General features: G+C 39.4%; 1 protein-coding gene and 1 pseudogene across 1 annotated transcript; one reads left to right on the forward strand and one right to left on the reverse strand.

Annotated features, from left to right (window-relative positions):
• Positions 1 to 344: 344 nt before the first annotated feature.
• On the forward strand, positions 345 to 2,330 carry LOC140838884 (cold-responsive protein kinase 1-like; annotated as a pseudogene).
• A 1,694-nt stretch (positions 2,331 to 4,024) lies between these two features.
• Positions 4,025 to 5,445, reverse strand: LOC140838885 (uncharacterized). The gene is made up of 3 exons (XM_073205495.1): positions 4,721 to 5,445; positions 4,314 to 4,559; positions 4,025 to 4,185 (listed from the first exon to the last, which is right to left on the reverse strand). The coding sequence occupies exons 1-3, from the start codon at positions 5,405 to 5,407 to the stop codon at positions 4,051 to 4,053; spliced, it is 1,068 nt and encodes a 355-aa protein (XP_073061596.1). The 5' UTR covers positions 5,408 to 5,445; the 3' UTR covers positions 4,025 to 4,050.
• Between the last annotated feature and the right edge of the window lie 10,126 nt (positions 5,446 to 15,571).

A 15,571-nucleotide genomic window follows, 5' to 3' on the forward strand; every position in this document is an offset into this window, starting at 1 on the left:
TAGAATTGTACAAGTTTATGAGCTTCTTGTCTGCCAAAAATAATATCTGGTGAATCATAGTGTTCTCCTATGAATTATGATCCTTATTTGTGTTTCTTACGTGGTGTGGTGTGGTGTGGTGTGGATTTTTTTCCTTCTGAAGTACTCTCTCTGTTCGGAGAAGCCACCTGCTGATGTTATAGTTATGGCCTGCTTTTCTTGCTTACGTGGTAGAAGAAAGGAATTCGGGAACTAGACATTCGGCTGAGCTTGCTGATGGTAAGGTTTAGATAATGACGACTTTTATTCGTACGCTGTTTTTGATGATTTTTTACAAAATATGAACTTATTTGCAGAGTTCCCAGGAGTCCACAAGGTTAAGGCCTACTCGTATGAGATGCTGAGGTTGGCTACCAATGATTTTAGTGGCGAAAATAAATCGGGGAGGGGGGATTTGGATGCGTTTATAAGGTAAAACAAAGTGTTTTCTATTGTATAGCTACATTTACAATTTGAGTTCACTTTGTAAATACGTAGGGAAAAGTTGGGAAGGAGAAAATGGGAGCAATAAAGGTTCTGTCATCTGAGTCAAGGCAAGGAAAAAGAGAGTTCATGAACGAGATTCGAGCCATTTCGGCTGTAAAGCATGAAAATTTAGTACAACTTTATGGCTGTTGTGTGGAAGGCGACCAAAGAATTCTTGTTTACGAGTATCTTGAGAACAACAGCCTAGCGCACACATTTTTTGGTGCGTTGTTTCGAATATATTTATTTCGAATTCCTAGGTGGTTACTTTGTTTTGGTGATGTAATAAACTTTATGTGCTCCTGCTCCAGGTGGATATTCCAGCAAAATTTCAAGTTTTAGCTGGGAAGCTCGGGTTAAAATTTGTGTTGGAGTGGCACGAGGACTCGCCTTTTTGCACGAGGGTGTGACACCCCATATTGTTCACCGAGATATCAAAGCGAGCAATATTCTTCTTGACAAAGATTTGACCCCTAAAATTGCAGATTTCGGCCTTGCAAAGCTAATCCCTGCAAACACAACTCACGTTAGTACCCGTGTGGCAGGAACCATGTAAGTTGTGAAGTCTGATTTTTTTCATTCAGAGCTTGAATCTTTATCTTTTTACCCTTTTACTTTTTTCCCTGTAACGTTATTGATTGGTTTCCTAGTAGATTTCAAAAATCTAGCAGTGCTGGACTTCATTTTCTGGGCATCCGATTTTTTTGGCTGCAGAGGTTATTTGGCACCGGAATATGCCATAAGAGGCCAGGTGACACGAAGGTCGGATACTTACAGTTATGGTGTTCTGCTTATCGAAATAGTCGCTGGGCGATGCAACACAAATATGCTATTGCCCCCAGATGAACGCTATCTCCTCGAAAGGGTGAGACGTTTGTGTGAAATCACCACAATGACATAAATTTTCTGCAATATCATATTTTTTGATTAAATCCAACTATCTTTATGATAAAATTTCTGACCATTTTCCTCCATGCATTTGGATTACCACGTTACAAGTCCCTCATTTATACTCCATCACATAATAGACCAACACTTTCAGAGGATAATATGATGTAAATTCATGTTCTAGTGAAAGTCTCCAAGAGTAAGCAATTTTGGGTGTTGGCTGCTCAATATTTCGACACTACATATCGGCAACACGAGAAATCTCCGCCTAGTATGCTTGATTTGGTTTCATCTCCTACATAGCCTTATATACTAAAAATGTTACATTGCAGGCATGGAAACTGTACCAGAGAAGGGAGCTGGCAACATTGATAGACACGTCGCTTAATGGACGATTCGATGAAGAACAAGCGTGCAGATTCTTGAAGATTGGCCTAATCTGCACGCAAGACAATCCAAAACTTCGACCGGTGATGACAAATGTTGTCTCTATGCTTACTGGTTATGTTGATGACATTGAAATAGAGAAACCAGGCTTAATCGGTGATATCATGGGCTTGAAGAAGAGAGACAACCCTCCACCAAAGCTTCTACTTAATGATACAAACACTTACGACTCCTCTGGCTCCGACGCTTTGAACGACCCGACTTTTACCTCAGCACTTTCCTCGCACGATACGACTTTTACTTCTGCGTCTTCTTAGCATGCTACAATGCCGTTTACCTCGACATTTGATAGAAGTATATGACTGAAAAAGGATTTACGTTTGGAGATGGGATTTGTTTTTTTTTTCGCTTAGTCTTTTCTTTCCTGATTCGATTTTTTAAAGCTTATTTTGCTAAACGAGATAGTTATATTGTTCAAGATGTACTTGCGACAACGAGTGCTTCTAAAGATGCCCGTAATTAGAAATTGCATATGCATCAGAATTCTAGTTTTCTAGTTTTCCCGCAAACTTGCCACAGTTATTCTTTAAAAAACACAAGTAATAAATATAGGCAAACACAATTTTGTGGACTGTAATTATTAGCATAAGATTGGTGTATAAATATTAAAAGAGTAAAACCCAATCTTGGAACATTCCCTCTTAACATTTTTAGGTGTTTTGCAAAAGTCATCAGTGTTGCTCATTGGAGTCCATCCATTCTGATCTAGAGATGGCAATTTTGCCTTGAGCACCTGGGGAAAACTCAAAATAAAATGGGTTTGAGGATTTTTCAAAGCAAATCGGGGACGAGTATCTGAATGGTATCCTCATCCTCAAACTCATACCGAAACCCTCAATAATAATATCATCATTACTACTACTAATAATAATTTTTCTTAATAGTTTAAAAAAATAAAAAAACTCAAATTGGTAACATTCAAATCCCCTTCATGATCTAATAATTATGTGGTTTCATCTTTTTTGTTTATTAAAACCATGAATTACAAATGTTTGTATTGTTTAATTAAAATTAGTTTTTATATATGTAGTTGGATTATTGTATAGATATTGTTTAAGTGAATTTGAAGACTTTTTTGATTAATTCAACCTATATTTGATGCAGCGATGGGGATAGTGATTTGATTCACATCAGGTCAAAGATGATGATGACAATACGGATCACCTCATTACAATTTCTAGATTATTTGAAACGACGATTATGATGAAATTTTAATATCACCAAGTTGGGATGTGAATTTTCAGGCCAATTAGATAGAAACAGATATAGAGGTCAAATGGAAACTTATATATGGGGGGTTTAAATGCGGAATCCTCAACTAGGAAAAACGTAGTTAGGAGCAGCCCGCCTTCCCCTCCTGACCCTATTGACATCTCTATTTTGATCTCATGGCTTCGAAGGAAGGCCTGGAAAATCCGAGATAATTTCATAATTAATGAATGGCCTCACGTGCAAAATCCGAGATAATTCGTGATTAGAGCTAGGGTTCTTGCATTGTTTAATTTGAGAACGAATGGCTTCACGTGCAAAATCCATCAACTTTTAACTCCTCAACGAATGGCAGGGATGCATATGGGACAAATTGTGAAAGTTGAGAGATTTAAATCAAATGCGAAACTAGAGGGACGAAATCAGGAAGATGGACAAAGTTGAGGGACGTAATGATCCCACCAAATCCTAGTAGAGCAGATACAAAGGCGAACTGGTAGAAATTTTATCAGTTCTTAGGCTTTAAAGTACAAGGAAGAGCTTAATTTGCATTGCGAAAGTATTGAATGAGAATGTGAATACATCATAGGCTTTGTAATCATCAATTCAGTACGTGACTCAAATATAATGTTATTTGCATGTAAGAAAATACAAAGACCAGTATCTTGCTAATTCTTACGATTCTACTTTCTCGAAATAATGATTACTTGGAGGCCAAATATCCATCGGCCTAGCTTTGTTTAGCGTAAACATGATCAGCTATCTTTTCAGACCTATTGCCGTGGTTAAACTAATGTGGTTTGGCTAGCATTCACTTGCTAGTGTAAACATTTAGGCATGCCTGCGACACATTATGAAAGAAAGAGCGAATTTTTGTCCAGAATTTGGCCTAAATGCGTCATTCGATGTGACCATTTTTATCAGCTTTTATCTTAACAAATGTGGAGCATACCCAATAACTTTGCAAATGTTGAAGTTGAACAGAATTTGCGCTTGCATAACTCATCTGGCTCTGTACCCAGTCACAAATCTTTTAATGCCAGCAAAATCAGATACAATTTTTAACCTACAAAAACTTCCTTTCATCTCAGTAGCCATGTAATCCTGAAGAAATTCACTCTGCATATCCCCATTCGTCTGCAACAAATGAACCAAAACAAGAAGCACAGCGTCATGAAGTTAGCTGTTAAAGATTTAAGTGTAAAAACACTCTTTTCGAGTGTTTCGAGAATCTTGTGTGAATCAGGAAGGACAGTAATCAATACCTCAAATGCAAAGAATCCATCAGGTTTTAACATCGAAGCAGCACCACCGCTTAGGTGGAGAAGGTCACTCATCCCATTTGCTCCCCCATCCAGAGCAAGTCTCGGTTCGTGTTTAGAAACTTCAGCTTGTAGCCCATCAATATCAGCACTTGGAATGTACGGTGGATTACTAACAAGCCCAGCCAATTTACCTTCATCGGCCTTCAGGGGATCATACCAAGATCCTCGCCTAACAGCAACACTATCCTGTTAAACAAGAGCTTGAAGATGTCAAGAAACTTCAAAGAATAAAACCTACTAGTTCGAATCCATAATAATCCATTCCTTGCCCAAACCTGAACTCTAATGGCGCTTCTAGAACAGGAATATAAGGATAACATTGTAATAGAACGAAACGAAGGACATACCTGCAAGCAATATCTCTGGACGTTATATGACGCCACAGCAACAGCAATATCGCTCAAATCAGTAGCCACAACTCTTCCACGACCATCCAAAACTCTGCCGATCGCAATCGCAAGTGCCCCGCTACCAGTACCCAAATCAGCCCACAAACCATTCTCCAACTCCCGATCCTCTTTCACGGCTTCATCAACCAAATCAACGATAATCTCCGTCTCAGGCCTGGGTATCAAAACCCCTTCTTCAACGCTCAGTATCAAATCCCTCCAATGCTCGCAGCCCACCACATACTGAAACGGGCGTCTTCCCTCAATCCTCTGCTTCCATAGCTCGTAAAGTTCATCCAAACACACCCTAAGCGACACCATACTCGCGTCATCGTGACTTTGATCGGAATTCAGAGCCAAGGGGTGCTGAAACGCGTCTTGTATGAGCCAATTGAGTTCTCTGTGGAGGTGGGTAGAGTCCGGGTCGTTGTCCAGAACCAGGAAGGCCGAGCCAACGGAGGAGGCCCGCTCTTTGGCCCATTTATGCCACTTCTTCAGCTCTGTAAGACTTTCATGGAAGACGGGTGGCCGGAGATAAAGAGGGATTCGCGGTTTCGGGCAGACGGCGGCGGAGGAAATTGGCCGAAACGAGAGGACGGGTTGTATAATGGAGGAGACAGTTCTTGTGAATGTACAGAACTTCATCAGCCCCCGCCCGCCAAGCTCACACCATCCACACGCTCTATCTTGAGTTTGAGTGTCCCGTTTATCGGGCCTGGACCCATTCAAAATCACTGTGTGGGCTTTTCCACAAATTTATATTACATATTTTGTCTAGTTTAATGTAAAATAATTATTAATTGGTTTCAAAAAATTAATTTAATATGAACGTAAAAACATTTTGTATCTACGAGCAAGAAATTTGCAAAATCTACTCATAAACTTCTCAGAAATTTACTTGGGTTTCAAGTTTAATTGAACAAAACCATTCACCATTATATTTCCCAAAATTAATTTAATCAAAACATTACTTAATATCTTAAGTAATCAAAACATTACTTAATTTGGAAATGAGAATATTATATATTCAGATCAAAATATTCTCATTTCCAAAATGACAGGTTCTCTAGTTTTGGGTACGGTACAATTTGATATGTATGATTAGGCAAATATTGATTTTTATTTTTTTATTATTATTTTTTTTTTGTAATGAAGAAATATGCAACATTAGTAGTGTGCACTGAATTAATTTTCGGTTAAACGCAATAGCTTGCAAATAACGTGATAAACCACATTAGACAAGTCTTGTTGAAGAGAATGTTGGTTAAAAACTGAATATATGATCATTTGATCACGAGTACACATATTCCACATCCTTAAACATTGTCAAGGGGCGTCTACAATTAATTATTAGTCATTTGTCATAATGTTGGTTGGTATGAGTTTTGATTGGTCGTTCGGAAATAAATTTGGGACACACACGAGCAGCTCATTCCCCTTGTGTTGGAAAATTGGGTTTGACGCACATTAAATTTTGAAATTTAGTCGAATGACAATCGTCTCACAAAAGTTTAAAATTGATTTTAAAATTAGAATTTATATTTCAGATAAATATTTTTGGAATATTAATTTACTCAAAACTAATTTCGGGTGAATGAGAAATTAATTATAGAAATTAATAATTAAAATCTCATTAATGGTGTATATGGGAGGAGAACAAATTTGTTCCACATTGGAAGTTCGCCTGATTTTGTGATTTGGAGTGTTCCTATCACAAAACACAAGTAGTTGTGTATCTTGAGAGACAATTGTCATATTCCATAAGCATTGTGTGTGGAGAAATACATCTTTAAAAAATAGCACCAACAATTTTAAGACGAAATTAATGTACATTCTGAAATGGCAATTTCCTTATCTATTCTCATTCCAACAACTGTTCCAATGGAATATGGTAAAAAAAAAAAAACCTGAGAAGTTTGCAGGTATTGACTTCAAAAAATGATGTTTTATCTCACTATCCTGAATCTACTTAGGTTTCTGCATGAGAAGGCTCTAGCGAAATCTGAGAAGAAACCGACAAAAGCAAAATAACAACTTTTGATGTATGGGAATTGGGATTATCTATGTCGTAACTATATTCTCAGTTGTATGGACACGCATTATATGATGTTTATAGTAAAATAAGAACTACAAGGAAAGTATGGAGGTCATTAGAAAAGAAATATAGAGCGGAAAATGTCGGGATGAAGAAATTTATTGTAGAAAAATTTCTATACTTTAAAATGGTGGATTTCAAACTCTTTATGGCTCAGGTTCAAAAGCTGCAGTTGACAAGTTGTTGCGATAATTGAGAAACTTACACCGTCATGAAATGATTTCAAAAATTATCTCAAGCACAAGGGAAATGATATGGAGCTTGAGGATGATGACTTGATTGTGAGACTGCACATTGAAGAAGATAATCTCAAGTAGTCTGAATCAACAATGAAAATACCTATTGATGCAAGAACGAATTTGGTGGGACCAAATGCTAGCAAAAAGTTAATCAAAGGCAACGGATACCACATTATCGATCAAAGGGTTTGAAAGAAATTGCTACAACCGGGACAAATCAAATCACATGGTTAAAGATTGACGACATCCAAATAAAGCTAAAAAAGATCAAGCTAACATTATTTTCTATGTGACAGACTTGAAAACAGACTTCACTGTTGATGATTTTGAAACGACTCGGTGGATTTGTAAGTAGAATGGTGTATCAACAATATATAATGTGTAGTGTATGTTGTGACAAATTATTGTAAATTTTATTATTATATTATAATTGAATTTATAAGCTTTGTTCTCTTAAAATTTGAATTAGTAAGAAATTAAATCTTGAACTAAATTCTACGATATTTTTGCGCTTAAGATTCAAATTGTGAATTAAATTTGAGATGCCAAGTATTGATTATTCTAAGAAAACATGTTTAAATATAAATCTGCAAGATATAAAACCTTGAATTTAAGTTTCTGATATATAACAGTTAAAATTTGGAAAACTTGTAAGTTTGAAGTTCAATCTAACAGCAGTTGAAATGATAGAATTGAAGAATGCAATATTGATTTCAGGAAAAATAATTTATAAAATTTTATATTCTTTAAACAAAGATGCTTAAATCTAAATTTGACAAGTATGTAAAATCTTGAATTTGAATTTCTAAATTCACAACGCTTATATTTGATAAAACTTGGAATTCTTTAAGCATATAAATCTTTATAGCATTTGAAAAAACTTTGAAAAAGTTTATGCATATAATTTCTCTCCTGACAATTCAAGCGGTCACAAATTAGGAAGATGATCTAACTTCGATTGGAAATATGTCTCAGATTTACTATCGCGTTTGGAACATCCGAATTTCAGAATGAAAGGAATATTGTATTCCAAACTCATTTTAGATATTATTTTGATTTTGCACTTCTAGACAAAACTTAATAGATTTGATTTTCCCGATATCTATTATATCCTATCATTAGGAATGATTCAATATAGTTGGAAAATTATCTATAAGATATAAGGTATGGTATAAAAATTGAAGTTTGATTCCTATTAAACTCTAGTTTCCTTGTTTATAGGAGTGAAGGATCCATGAAAATCTAGGTCAAATGAGAGACTATATATACAAGGGTCCATTCTCAATAAAGAGTGTTGATCGACGGCCGCTAAAGTTTTTACGTGTGAAGATTTGCATACAAAGCACAGGAGTTCGTCAGTCGAGTGACTGTGTTGCTGTTTGATGTTTCATACACTCAAGAACAACACTGACGCAGAGTGTTGATCGAAGAGTGAATTCATTTAATTTTAAGCAATACGGCTTTATTTACTGCATCTAGTTTTTAGGTGGTTTATTTTGATGCATGTTTAATTCCTTGGAGTGCCAAGGGAATTGATTTTGTTTTTTTTCTCTTCACTAGGATCGTTTTGGTGTAAACGATTGATATAAGTGTTCTAGTGAATTTTTGCCATGAGGCGTTGCACAAGTATAAATACTTGTGCATAAGTGAAATTCAAGAATTCGTTTGTTGATGTTACGTCCATATTAAATAACAAATTTCCCTCAGTCACTACGAACGCCCCCGATCAGTGCAATGGGATATGTCTATTTATCTATCTCTTGCCTCGAAATGGGAGCAGGTTTGAAAAAGGATCTTAGAGTGTCTAGGGTTGGGCCAGGAGGGTCTCTTAATGCCTTCTTTTTTCTTTTCATCGGAGTTATTTCACAAAGACTTGCCGGGGTAAGGAAGAAGGGGGGAACAAGCACACTTGGAGAGCAGAGTACAACGGAAGGTTGTATGCTGCGTTCGGGAAGGATGAATCGCTCCCTAAAAGGAATCTATTGATTCTCTCCCAATTGGTTGGACCGTAGGTGCGATGATTTACATCACGGGCGAGGTCTCTGGTTCAAGTCCAGGATGGCCCAGCTGCGCCAGGGAAAAGAATAAGAATAGAAGAAGCATCTGACTACTTCATGCATGCTCCACTTGGCTTGGGGGGATATAGCTCCGTTGGTAGAGCTCCGCTCTTGCAATTGGGTCGTTGCGATTACGGGTTGGATGTCTAATTGCAGAGGCAGTAATGATAGTATCTTGTACCTGAACCGGTGGCTCAGTTTTTCTAAGTAATGGGGAAGAGGACCGAAACATGCCACTGAAAGACTCTACTGAGACAAAGATGGACTGTCAAGAACGTAGAGGAGGTAGGATGTGCAGTTGGTCAGATCTATTATGGATCTTACACGGACGGTAGTTGGAGTCGGCGGCTCTCCCAGGTCACTCATTTGTTTGAGATCCCTGGGGAAGAGGATCAAGTTGGCCCTTGCGAACAGCTTGATGCACTATCTCCCTTCAACCCTTTGAGCGAAATGCGGCAAAAGAAAAGGAAGGAAAATCCATGGACCGACCCCATCATCTCCACCCCGTAGGAACTACGAGATCACCCCAAGGGCGCCTTCGGCATCCAGAGGTCACAGACCGACCATAGAACCCTGTTCAATAAGTGGAAAGCATTAGCTGTCCGTTCCCAGGTTGGGCAGTAAGGGTCAGAGAAGGGCAATTACTCATTCCTAAAACCAGCGGTCTTAATTCTTAAAACCAGCGGTCTTAAATCTTAAGACCAAAGAGTCGGGCGGAAAACGGGGGGGGGGGGGGGGGGGGGGAGGGAAAGCTCTCCGTTCCTGGTTCTCCTGTAGCTGGAACCACAAGAATCCTTAGTTAGAATGGGTTTCCAACTCAGCACCTTTTGAGTGAGATTTTGAGAAGAGTTGCTCTTTGGAGAGCACAGTACGATGAAAGTTGTAAGCTGTGTCGTTGGCCTCTATGGTAGAATTAGTCGGGGGGCATGAGAGGCGGTGGTTTACCCTGCGGCGGATGTCAGCGGTTCGAGTCCGCTTATCTCCAACTCATGAACTTAGCCGATACAAGGTTATATGATAGCACCCAATTTTTTCGATTCGGCGGTTCGATATATGATTTAACATTCATGGACGTTGATAAGATCCATCCACTTAGCAGCACCTTAGGATGGCATAGCCTTATAAGGGCGATGTTCAAACGAGGAAAGGCTTACGGTGGATACCTAGGCACCCAGAGACGAGGAAGGGCGTAGTAATCGACGAAATGCTTTGGAGAGTTGAAAATAAGCATAGATCCGGAGATTCCCGAATAGGGCAACCTTTCGAACTGCTGCTGAATCCATGGGCAGGCAAGAGACAACCTGGCGAACTATTGCGTTTTTTCACTACCGCAAGTGTACGGTGTCAAGTTTTAGTACTGGTTAGAGTACAGATATCGATCTCACGAGGAGTGTGTATAAAAATGTATATCAGTGCTCGTAATTAAAATAGTCTCAACTTTATTTAGAAAATCAAATAAAAGGTTGGTTTGTTTGAAGGAATTAATTGAACACAATGAATTAATTAAATCACCGAATTGAGAAATAATAATGAGAGAAAATATCTAGAGAAATGATTTCACAAAGTTTCCACGATAAATATTCACAGTTGAATTTATATTCCTGAATTCCCATTATTTACTAGCCAAGAACACTTAGGTTATGTTATTCCCCCTTTCCCAAGTGACGAATAACTGTATCTATCAACTTCGATTCAATTATTCCGAATTAGAATCTAAGTTTCATAGATAATTGCAAACAATGTTCTTACTAAGCATCGCTAAAGTTATACGCCTTCCGAACGATATAAACATTTAACGATGTGTTCTAATGATCTATAATCCTAGTCCCTCTCCTGAGTTGTAGAATTAATCAAACAACAAACAATTTATGGCCAGTAAATTGCAGTGCAATAAACACAGAGAAACACAAGTAAACATGAAATGGAATTCAATCTTGTAAAATAACCACGTCAAATCATCGTGTCCACTAAGCTACATCATTCTCTAGGACGGGAGATTAGTTCATCACGAAATCGAAATAAAAACGACACATATTCAAAGTTTTAGACATTGACATATGAGAAAATAGAAATGAAAAAGACAGATAACAAATCCGAAGTGTCGTCTCTGTCCCCAAATTCGTCGCTTCGTCTTTTAATCGATCTTCACGTGTCTTGCCTCCGTCTCGCCTTCGCTCCAAGTCTTCCCTCTGTATTTTCGTCCAAAACGGCGTGTCTTCGGGTGTTTTCTCTCCACGGCGGCTCCCCATCATCTGACCTAGCGGCGCGCATTTTATAACATTCTGGAACGCCATGCGCCCGGTGGCGCGAGAAGACGCACGGTGGCGCGCGACCTGCTGCTCGTCTGGCCCGAGCATGTGTACGCGTGGTCGCGCATGAAGTCGCGCGGCCGCGCGTAATCTTCTGGTCATTTGCTTGTATGGGCGCACGCGCGCCTGCGCGTGATGTGGCGCGGTGGCGCGCGCCTCTCGGGTCATGCACCTATGTTCTTGTGCGCGCGGTAGCGCGAGATGTCGCGTGGCTACACGCGTACTTCTGGTCTTGGTAATGGCTGAACTGGCAGCTCGGTTCTGTTTTCTCGGTTCACTAGGTTGCTCATCCACTATTTTCTCCATTCCTGAAATGACAACAAAAACAACCAAAAACGCATAATTCAAAATGGATTCTAGTATAAATTAAGTACAAATCTTGCACTTATCAAACCCCCCAAACTTAAACTTTTGCTAGTCCACAGCAAAATAGAATAAAAACAGGAAGTCGATTAACAAGTAATGAAACTCTTAACAGTCATGGATTTGCAAAAAGTGATATTGGCCTCAGACTTATCTATTTTCATGTAATTCATGATTTCCCAAGAGTCACGTGTGTGTGTGATATGTCAATGTTCGTTTACCCCATCGAGTGCTCAAATAAAGTCATAATGCCCATTCGCCTTACAGAATCAAGAAATCCTCAGTTTAGTTCAACTCACACTTCATCAAAATACAAATTCACATTCATAGATCACATAGGACTTTATTAGTGATTGATTGGCTCAATGAATATTCAACAGAATTATACCAATGATGAAATCACACAACGAGATGCTTGCAAGCAAGTGATTAAAGTTTATACTTGATGACTATGTTTTTCAGGTATCCATAGGCTTGACTTGAACAACTTTTCTCCACTAATATATTGGATAAATGTGACACGGTTAATAGGTCTTGTAGGCTTGTGACATTAGGCTACGGCTCACGACTACAATAAAGGTATGGAAATCAAAATTTGAGAGAAGTAATCAATTCTTCATCATTTTCACTATCCTTTCATTCAACATCACTTCATTGTTTTCTTCCTCATCATATCCTCTATTTCCCGTATTTTCTTTCTTGCTCACCACTTTTGATTCATTCTTTTCATTGTTTTTCTTCTTCTTTTCTTTGCCAACTCCTTTTTGCACACTGCAAATTTTTCTTTTTCTTTTCAAGGAGCACTTGAATCATTACAACACCAATGAATTTATTTCTGTCAAAATCAGATAGGAAATTAAGTGTATAAGCTTCATTTGGTAGTTGCTGTGGGATATAGAATAGATACAAGTGGAGGCTAATTGTATGTCACTGATACACACCACTTGATTTTTTTGTAGGCTTAAAATGGGACACTAGGGATATTTGATTTTCGTTTGGTAGGCTCGAAGGCTTAAAATGGCTCCAAAGATCGCCTAAATCATTCCTATGTCACATATTATCCGTATTTCACCTCGAAAAGTGTTCAAACAAGTTCTAGACTTCCATTCATCCATTAGTCAACTCATACAAACCAGTCACATACAATTTTCAATCAAAATGATATATGAAATAGGTGCACGAAGAAAAAGTAAGCATCTCAATTAACTTGAAGCTCAAAGGGCTACAATTGACAGTAAACAAAGAACACATGCCCAAGGATATTGTGAAAAACTGCCTAGATCATTTCTATGTTTGTGAAAGTTTCAATCAATGTAATGCAAGAATTACCAAGAATCAGATATCTGTCGTTTATTTAGCATCACAGACATACAACTTGTCTCTAAGCAACAATAATATCAATAAACACGACAGTGCAAAATATTTGTGACTCCTAGGTTCTCATGAACACATATAAACCTCAGGACCACAATTCAATTTTCATCATCGGCCACACATTTTACTTATTCATGACTTTTCCTAACAAATATAGAATGCAAAAAGTAAATAGAAACTAAATTAACTACTGAGCAATAATTAAAAAATAAATTCAGAAAAATCTAACAAGCTATTTTTACCCCCCCAAACTTAAAGTATACATTGTCCTCAATGTATAGAAATAAAAACATGACAACACATACCTTGCTCCCGAGTGTCAGAACTCGGGGCTCGAATCATCATTGCCAGTATCTTCGGCATCCTCGTCCATGTGCTGCGGCGGTGAAAGATCTGGTGGTGGGTACTGTGGTGGCCATACTGGATGTGGTGGAAAAGGAACATCCCCGGGTCCAGTATGTGGAAAACGCTGGGCGATCACCGATGTAAAGTCCATCATAAAAGATATGAAAACACCAGTAGTGTGTCGGTGTTCGGCCAGCTCTCTGCGTTGCTCCTGCATATCGTGTTCCAGTCGGATCATGCGATCTCCCAAACTGGATCGAGGGATCGATGGTGGTGGTGGTGGACGGCGTTGTCTAGCCCTTTGGTTGTATTCTGCCCTAGCCTCTTGTTGTTCCGTCTCTCGTCTTCCTCGCAAGCGGTATGCTTCAGATACTGTTATTGGGGCTTTAGCTTTCAAAACTGGTTCCTCGGAGCCCCATTGCACACCGGCATAAAGACATAGGGCCGTAATAGTATGTGCACAAGGGAGACTGATAGTCATGAGTCCCGTGCCAGCACGTATGATAAAACTGTGGATGAGCTTCCCAAGATCGACGGTTCTCCCAGTCATTATGGCGTAGATCAATGCCACCTTATCCTTTGTAATCTCCGTATGATGTGATGATGGCATGATCCGTGAGAGAATAATCGATGCCCAACTGCGTGGAACACAGAGTAAGTCAGACTTCTTCAGAGTGACTGGGGAGCCCTGATTCAAGCGCCACTCTGCACCGTCGATGCATAAGGTCCTGATAATTTCATCGTAGTTCACCTCCCCAGTGATCAACTCAGTGTACCCGTCATTTTCAAAATCCGGCAGATTGTAGATTGCATTAATGGTGGCCGAATCAAAATATACGAGTTGCCCTCGCACCAAAACTCTGTATTTCTCATGTTTTATTCTCAAATTCGCATAAAATTCACGGACTACGGATATCACGGCGTCTGACGGAGACTGTGCTATATCTACCCATTCCCTTCGCACAACTTCCTCGATTATATCGCATTTAAGGTCGCTCATATCTATCCCTCTTTCCTTAATTAAAGATCGAGACATAGTGCTCTCATACACCTCAGAGGCTTCCTCGTTCCAAAATTTGTGAGCATCGTAGGAACGAGACGAGGAAGCCCCATCCTTTGATCTTTTTCTAGGCGGCATAATTTTCAATTCTTGTCCACACCAATAATTAACAAATATAGAGCACAAACCCACCAACAATTGCTTGAAATATGAAAATTATCCCAAACAATAATAATGTAGAAGAAACGGTACCCTTGAGTGTAGATAATTAACCGGAGATGAAGCTCGGCGGTAGCTAGTGGCAGCATCGAGGGCCGGTGACGGCATGCTGCTGGATGTGCGGTGGCGGCGACAGTTGCTGTTGGTGGTTGGGTGAGTATTTGTTGAGGGAGGTGGTGTATTGTAGGAGTTTGGGAGAAATTTTGGCAAGGCTGGGTGTTGGATTTGTGGAGGAGAGGATTTTGGAGAGGAGAGTGATGGAGGAGGCGGCTGCTTGTTGTGGGAGAAGAGTTTTAGTTTGTAGAGTAGGGTTTGAGTGAATGGGTATAAGAGAATCGGGTTTTAAAAGGGGTAGGTACGCGGCGCGTGCAGTCGCGCGTTAAGTGGCGCGGCCGCGCGCCCCTCTGGTGGCCTTCAATAATTGAGTACGCGCGGTCGCGCGAGAAGTGGCGCGACGGCGCACGTACTTCTGTCTTCCATCTTTGGTTAAGGGCGCGCGTTAGCGCGAGATGTTGCGCGGCCGCGCGCATGCTTCTGGTCTTGCCCACTGAATCCAGGCGCGCTGCTGCGCGAGAAGTTGCGCGATGGCGCGCATGCGTCTGTTCTTAACCCCTCATTTTTAAAAAAAAATGAATAACCTGCAAAAATAAAACGATTCAAATTAATACTTAAATATAGAAAATTAAAAATATTAACTAAGAAATTGAATTAAAATAATAAAGCAGAACGAATGCGAAAATAAATAAATGCGGGTTGCCTCCCACACAACGCTTGGTTTAACGTCATCAGCCCGACTACCAGTTTTTGT

This window comes from Primulina eburnea, chromosome 8, assembly GCF_022965805.1.
Source record: "Primulina eburnea isolate SZY01 chromosome 8, ASM2296580v1, whole genome shotgun sequence".
Classification (NCBI taxonomy): domain Eukaryota; kingdom Viridiplantae; phylum Streptophyta; class Magnoliopsida; order Lamiales; family Gesneriaceae; genus Primulina; species Primulina eburnea.

Bases quoted from the DNA above. Each gene is read 5' to 3' on its own strand.
- LOC140838885 (XM_073205495.1), bottom strand. From the start codon at position 5,407: ATGAAGTTCTGTACATTCACAAGAACTGTCTCCTCCATTATACAACCC. The intron at 4,560-4,720 runs GTATGTCCTTCG...CTTGTTTAACAG, and splicing joins TCCAGAGATATTGCTTGCAG to GATAGTGTTGCTGTTAGGCG. The intron at 4,186-4,313 runs GTATTGATTACT...CATTTGTTGCAG, and splicing joins ATGGATTCTTTGCATTTGAG to ACGAATGGGGATATGCAGAG.